Source organism: Nansenia antarctica, assembly GCF_963989245.1.
Source record: "Nansenia antarctica genome assembly, chromosome: 3".
NCBI lineage: Eukaryota > Metazoa > Chordata > Actinopteri > Argentiniformes > Microstomatidae > Nansenia > Nansenia antarctica.
The window spans coordinates 30,452,548-30,460,392 of NC_137688.1; the positions used below are offsets into that span (position 1 = coordinate 30,452,548).

Genomic DNA, 7,845 nt, shown 5'->3' on the forward strand with positions numbered 1-7,845 from the left:
TCAAGTCTCCTCACTGACCCTCACTACAAATAGCTTACCATTGACCCTTACTACAAATCGCTTACCATTGACCCTCACTACAAATAGCTTACCTACTTTCCACCTTCGCTGTTGTTGTTGTTGTTATTTTTATGTTTCAATCATCAATCAGTGTTCAGAGTTTGGGTCATTATCCAAATAGATAACATCATCGCCGTCAATCATCTGCATTCTAGTTAAAAGACGACTGGAGAAAGCCTTGGAAACCCAACCTCCGTACCCAAGTAGAGGGCTGTGAACGACACGCTGGGAGTGTCTATTGGTCAGTATTGTTGTTTGGGGGAGGGGCTTCAGACCCTAAGGGGAGGAGCTACCTTGTTGTTGTTGTTGTTCTCTCTGGCCGCCATCTGCTCTCTCAGGGTCTTCAGACAGTACCTCACCTAGACACACACACACACACACACACACACACACACACATCAGTGTCTTCAGACAGTACCTCACCTAGAGACATAACACACACACACAGGAAGGGATTTATACACACACGCACACACACACACGCACACACGCACACACACACACGCACACGCACACGCACACCCGCACACACACACACACACACACACACACACACACACACACACACACACACAGAGAAACACACAGAGAAACACACCTGTACACACACACACCCTTCCTGCAGACCAACCCATTAAGTTCCCCGTCATCACAGACATGTTGAGTCATCGTCTCCCTCTTGGAGAAGGAGTAACTGCAAGTGTGTGTGTGTGTGTGTGTGTGTGTGTGTGTGTGTGTGTATGTGTGTGTGTGTGTGTGTGTGTGTGTGTGTGTGGGATGACCAGACGGCCGCACTGACCTCCTGTATCTGAGACACCTCATCGGTCAGCATGTTGAGGCTGTGTTGGTGCTTAGCTTCTCTCTGTCTGCTCTCCAGATACACCTGGACAACACACAACATGCTGTTATTACACTGTACACCTATATGGTGCAGGGTATACACTAGACACACACACACACACACATACACACACACATACACACACACACACACACACACATTAACAGATGTAGACACAGAGTCAGACACACACACACACACACACACACACACACACATTAACAGATGTAGACACAGAGTCAGACACACACACACACACACACACACACCCTAAATCATAGTAGGAAAATCCCACTGGTTTCCCATTCATCAAACGACTCTCTTGTTCTGCTGCTGCTACCAGAGTTACACACTGATAATGAGACTGGCCACATACACACACACACACACACACACACACACACACCTGCACACCTGCACACCTGCACACAGGCTTAAACTTGCCTAAACACCCATTTACACATGTTTCTAGGATGAGATCACAGGTCAGACACCAACCTTGATGATCTCAACCGTCTCCTCAGAGGGTGTGGTCAGATCAACCGTCTCCTCAGAGGGTGTGGTCAGGTTAACCGTCGGGGGCGTCTCTTCACTGATTGGCCGGGACGGAGCTAAAGCCCTGCTGTCTGGTGGTGACGACTAGAGGAACAATAAACATAATAACTATCATAGTTATACCTGTTATCCATATCAAAACGTGGTAGCATTAACCACAAACAAATATGAACAAGTGAATAAACAATAGATACATACAGTCGCAGTTTATTTTCGCAAAGTCATTTCTGTGCTAAAAATGTGCTTACCTGTCATGGCCGACAACTAGTTAATGTATTTGTTAGTTGTTCCACTATTGTATCAATCCATCTGCGCTACATTGAAGTCATTGTACATGTTGTGGTTTTAAATAAGGCTTCTTGGTTCTGGTTTGGGGGTTCTGTTTGGGTTACCTTGCTGTTGTGGTGTTCTGGTGGCCGGTGGTCCGACTGGTCCTGGTCCTGGAGAGTAAGTCGCCTGCACCCGTCCTGGAGAACGACAGAGGAGAGGATGAGAGGATGAGAGGAAGAAGAGAAAAGAGAGAATAGAGACAGTCAGTGAGAGAAGGAGAGGGCCAATGTGAGAGGAGTAGGAGACGTGAGAGGAGAGGGAGACGTGAGAGGAGAGGGAGACGTGAGAGGAGTAGGAGACGTGAGAGGAGACTAGAGAGGAGAGGAGACGTGAGAGGAGACGTGAGAGGAGACGTGAGAGGAGAGGGAGACGTGAGAGGAGAGGGAGACGTGAGAGGAGTAGGAGACGTGAGAGGAGAGGGAGACGTGAGAGGAGTAGGAGACGTGAGAGGAGAGGGAGACGTGAGAGGAGAGGGAGACGTGAGAGGAGACTAGAGAGGAGAGGAGACGTGAGAGGAGACGTGAGAGGAGACGTGAGAGGAGACGTGAGAGGAGAGGGAGACGTGAGAGGAGTAGGAGACGTGAGAGGAGAGGGAGACGTGAGAGGAGTAGGAGACGTGAGAGGAGAGGGAGACGTGAGAGGAGAGGGAGACATGAGAGGAGTAGGAGACGTGAGAGGAGAGGGAGACGTGAGAGGAGTAGGAGATGTGAGAGGAGAGGGAGACATGAGAGGAGTAGGAGACGTGAGAGGAGAGGGAGACGTGAGAGGAGTAGGAGACGTGAGAGGAGAGGGAGACGTGAGAGGAGAGGGAGACGTGAGAGGAGAGGGAGACGTGAGAGGAGAGGGAGACGTGAGAGGAGACTAGAGAGGAGAGGAGACGTGAGAGGAGACGTGAGAGGAGACGTGAGAGGAGACGTGAGAGGAGACGTGAGAGGAGAGGGAGACGTGAGAGGAGTAGGAGACGTGAGAGGAGACGTGAGAGGAGTAGGAGACGTGAGAGGAGACGTGAGAGGAGACGTGAGAGGAGTAGGAGACGTGAGAGGAGACGTGAGAGGAGTAGGAGACGTGAGAGGAGACGTGAGAGGAGACGTGAGAGGAGACGTGAGAGGAGAGGGAGACGTGAGAGGAGTAGGAGACGTGAGAGGAGACGTGAGAGGAGTAGGAGACGTGAGAGGAGAGGGAGACGTGAGAGGAGTAGGAGACGTGAGAGGAGAGGAGACGTGAGAGGAGACGTGAGAGGAGAGGAGACGTGAGAGGAGAGGGAGACGTGAGAGGAGTAGGAGACGTGAGAGGAGAGGAGACGTGAGAGGAGACGTGAGAGGAGAGGAGACGTGAGAGGAGACTAGAGAGGAGAGGAGACGTGAGAGGAGAGGGAGACGTGAGAGGAGAGGGAGACGTGAGAGGAGACTAGAGAGGAGAGGAGACGTGAGAGGAGACGTGAGAGGAGACGTGAGAGGAGACGTGAGAGGAGACGTGAGAGGGAGACGTGAGAGGAGTAGGAGACGTGAGAGGAGACGTGAGAGGAGTAGGAGACGTGAGAGGAGACGGGAGAGGAGACGTGAGAGGAGACGTGAGAGGAGAGGAGACGTGAGAGGAGTAGGAGACGTGAGAGGGAGACGTGAGAGGAGTAGGAGACGTGAGAGGAGACGTGAGAGGAGAGGGAGACGTGAGAGGAGTAGGAGACGTGAGAGGGAGACGTGAGAGGAGACGTGAGAGGAGAGGGAGACGTGAGAGGAGACGTGAGAGGAGTAGGAGACGTGAGAGGAGACGTGAGAGGAGAGGGAGACGTGAGAGGAGACGTGAGAGGAGAGGGAGACGTGAGAGGAGACGTGAGAGGAGAGGGAGACGTGAGAGGAGACGTGAGAGGAGAGGGAGACGTGAGAGGAGACGTGAGAGGAGAGGGAGACGTGAGAGGAGACGTGAGAGGAGTAGGAGACGTGAGAGGAGACGTGAGAGGAGTAGGAGACGTGAGAGGAGACGTGAGAGGAGTAGGAGACGTGAGAGGAGACGTGAGAGGAGAGGGAGACGTGAGAGGAGACGTGAGAGGAGTAGGAGACGTGAGAGGAGACGTGAGAGGAGTAGGAGACGTGAGAGGAGACGTGAGAGGAGAGGGAGACGTGAGAGGAGACGTGAGAGGAGAGGGAGACGTGAGAGGAGACGTGAGAGGAGAGGGAGACGTGAGAGGAGACGTGAGAGGAGAGGGAGACGTGAGAGGAGACGTGAGAGGAGTAGGAGACGTGAGAGGAGACGTGAGAGGAGTAGGAGACGTGAGAGGAGACGTGAGAGGAGTAGGAGACGTGAGAGGAGAGGGAGACGTGAGAGGAGTAGGAGACGTGAGAGGAGACGTGAGAGGAGTAGGAGACGTGAGAGGAGACGTGAGAGGAGTAGGAGACGTGAGAGGAGACGTGAGAGGAGAGGAGACGTGAGAAGAGACGTGAGAGGAGAGGGAGACGTGAGAGGAGTAGGAGACGTGAGAGGAGACGTGAGAGGAGTAGGAGACGTGAGAGGAGACGTGAGAGGAGTAGGAGACGTGAGAGGAGACGTGAGAGGAGAGGAGACGTGAGAAGAGACGTGAGAGGAGACGTGAGAGGAGAGGGAGACGTGAGAGGAGTAGGAGACGTGAGAGGAGACGTGAGAGGAGAGGGAGACGTGAGAGGAGAGGAGACGTGAGAAGAGACGTGAGAGGAGAGGGAGACGTGAGAGGAGAGGGAGACGTGAGAGGAGTAGGAGACGTGAGAGGAGACGTGAGAGGAGAGGAGACGTGAGAGGAGACGTGAGAGGAGACGTGAGAGGAGACGTGAGAGGAGAGGGAGACGTGAGAGGAGTAGGAGACGTGAGAGGAGACGTGAGAGGAGTAGGAGACGTGAGAGGAGACGTGAGAGGAGAGGGAGACGTGAGAGGAGTAGGAGACGTGAGAGGAGACGTGAGAGGAGTAGGAGACGTGAGAGGAGACGTGAGAGGAGTAGGAGACGTGAGAGGAGACGTGAGAGGAGAGGAGACGTGAGAGGAGACGTGAGAGGAGAGGAGACGTGAGAGGAGACGTGAGAGGAGAGGAGACGTGAGAGGAGACGTGAGAGGAGAGGAGACGTGAGAGGAGACGTGAGAGGAGACGTGAGAGGAGAGGGAGACGTGAGAGGAGAGGGAGACGTGAGAGGAGAGGGAGACGTGAGAGGAGAGGGAGACGTGAGAGGAGAGGGAGACGTGAGAGAAGTAGGAGACGTGAGAGGAGAGGGAGATAGAGGGGGGGGGCAGAGGGGTAGGAGACGTGAGATGAGAGGGAGATAGGGGGGGGGGTAAAAAGAGGGGCAGAGGTGACGGGAGAGAAAACAGAAGAGAGAGGAGAGAGAGGAGAGAGAGTGTGTTCAGGGACAGTAAATATGGGTGTGAAGTGTGAATGAGGGAGGGGTAGAAGGCGGGGGGGGGGCAGGGGGAGGCCAATAAAACAGTCCAGGGAGAAAGCGTCCAGTCTCTGCAGAGACACCATGACACAGCACAACTCTGACAGGAACGACCCCCCCAGACCAGAACACAATCTGGCCTGTGTTCCCAACCTGGGCCTGTGTTCCCAATCTGGGCCTGTGTTCCCAATCTGGGCCTGTGTTCCCCCCCCCCCCTCCTGTCCTCCCCCCCTCCTGATCCTCTGATTCATTCTCATCTACAAGCGAATCTGATCCCAGATTCCTCCCTCTACTCTGAGACGCTTTATGAATCTGTGCTCTGTCAGTTATCCTGCCATCTCTCACAAGGTTACATAAAGCTCTCCTAGGGAACACCCATGTGCTTTGTGCTGAACAAACCACACAAAGGGAAAAGCCAGAAAGCCTAATGCCAGTCCTGCATGAGGGAAATCATTTGAATGAAGGATAAAGAAACCCACACTCATATATACCCCCCCCCCCCCAACCACACACACACACACACACACACACACACACACACATACACACATACACACATACACAGTTGTGAAAACGGCAGCTTGTCTAGACTAGACATGTAGTCTGATGATGTACTGTCTGTATGTGTTCGTGTGGTATGTTTTCACACACACACACACACACACACACACACACACACACACACACACACATAAACCTGTGTATAGAACCTGTAGGTACCTGTCTTATTGCACACACATTCCTAGGAGGGGGTTTTATGATGGCCTTTGTCTTCATCCTAGGCCGCATGGTCAAAATGGCTTCCTGTGACCTGCCCTTTGACCTGAGTGATACTGTCTGTAACCTAACCCATTTTCCACACCGTGACTATCTCTAAGTAATGTGATAGGACTGTATATGTGCCTTGTCATAGCCTTGTGTTAGCCTATCACTGGGGGTATCAATGTGTGAACAAAAGGAAAGTCTCTCTCTTTCCCACGGCTGACCATCAATGACAGTCATGCTGTACAGCTGTTTGTAACCTTAGTTTAAATAAATAGTCTGTAACTCTGAAGTTTTACTTGTGATCTATTTCAACCAAATTCTTAAAGTAAATATCCTACATTCGCACCCCAATAGTAGATAATCCATATGTCTCGGTTTATGCAAGGAGTGTATGTCTATCTACGTGTGTGCGTGTGTGTGTGTGTTAGCATGTGGTGTGTGTGCGTGTGTGTGTGTGTGTGTGTGTGTGTATTAGCATGTGGTGTGTGTGCGTGTCCTATACAAGCCTGGGTGTGTCTGTCCCTTTATACCCCTTTCTCTCTATTACGTAAGCTCAACACAGACCCAGTTCTCATCCATGACACAATAATACATTCAGCTAATAATATATTCCTGTATCACCTGAATCTACACCTGAATCTACACCTGTATCTACACCTGAATCTACACCTGAATCTACACCTGAATCTACACCTTTGTGTGACTTTGTCTGTAACATTTGCATACAGCGTTCTACAACGGTGAGAAGTTAACGACAGTCTTGGTTGTCTCAGAATGTTCCGGCGTCATCCTTCATTATCTTCTTCTAACCTGTCCACAGATATGACATCATAACCTAATAGACCTTATCGGCACCATGTCCAAGACACAGCCAAACACTTCCACACATGCACACACGCACTCACACACACACGCGCACACACACACACACACACACACACACACACACACACACACACACGCGCGCATGCACGCACGCACGCACGCAATCACCAGAGGTTACCAGTGATTATATAACCCAGTAGAGACTGTCAGAGCTGACAACACATTCCCTGCATACCAGATACCAGACTCTGGAGTGAGTTATGAGAGGCCACACCAACCCCAACATCACATCACATCACAACGCCCTGGGGAAATCCTTTGCACGCAGGAGCTACAAAAACTTTTTAAAAACCCACTCCGAACGGATGACGCCTAACAACACGTTAAACCAATCAAGGCTGAATTAAAGAAAAATAAAAAGTGCGGACTCTAGGTTTTCATCACTCGAATTCCCGGGAATCAACAAAACCCACAACTCTGATGCTGCCAGTGCCAGCGACCAATCAACGGCGGCTGTTCAGGATCACTCCCTCTCCCTCAGCCAATCAGCTGCATCCTGGCAACACACACACACACACAGTCCTCCGTAGCTGGGAGGCGCCGTGAGGTGGAGCGGTTCTTCTGGAGGACGACCAGGGGCTGGTGCTTGTCTGCACAGGACACACCAACCCTCCAGGGACGCCAACCATGGGGGGGGAGGGGGGGGGGGGGGGGGGGGGGGGGGAATAAGAGACCAGGCACAGGAGTCGTTGATGAGTCTTGTCTAACTCGGTTCAGCACATGCAAACACACACACACACACACTCACGCAGACGCGCACACACACGCCACACACACACACACACACACACACACACACACACATGCACAGATACGCACACGCACACACACACGCCACACACACACACACACACACATGCACAGATACGCACACGCACACACACACACACACACACACGCATAGATATGTACGCACTCACACGCACACACGCCACACCCACACCCACACACACACACGCACACAGACGCACACACACACACACACACACACACACACTAATAGACACACAC

At 52.2% G+C, this 7,845-nt stretch overlaps 1 protein-coding gene across 2 annotated transcripts in view; it reads right to left on the minus strand.

Moving 5' to 3' along the window:
• The window catches only part of tuft1b (tuftelin 1b), an 11,836-nt gene extending 5,755 nt beyond the window's left edge, over positions 1 to 6,081 (minus strand). For both annotated transcript variants that reach the window (XM_080525691.1, XM_080525690.1), the window contains exons 1-5: positions 5,905 to 6,081; positions 1,849 to 1,923; positions 1,400 to 1,540; positions 860 to 943; positions 354 to 419 (exon numbers count right to left, since the gene is read on the minus strand). In XM_080525691.1, the coding sequence (XP_080381817.1) occupies positions 354 to 419; positions 860 to 943; positions 1,400 to 1,540; positions 1,849 to 1,923; positions 5,905 to 5,973 (435 nt within the window). In that variant the 5' untranslated portion in view covers positions 5,974 to 6,081. The remainder of the gene's footprint in view (positions 1 to 353; positions 420 to 859; positions 944 to 1,399; positions 1,541 to 1,848; positions 1,924 to 5,904) is intronic.
• Positions 6,082 to 7,845: the final 1,764 nt, after the last annotated feature.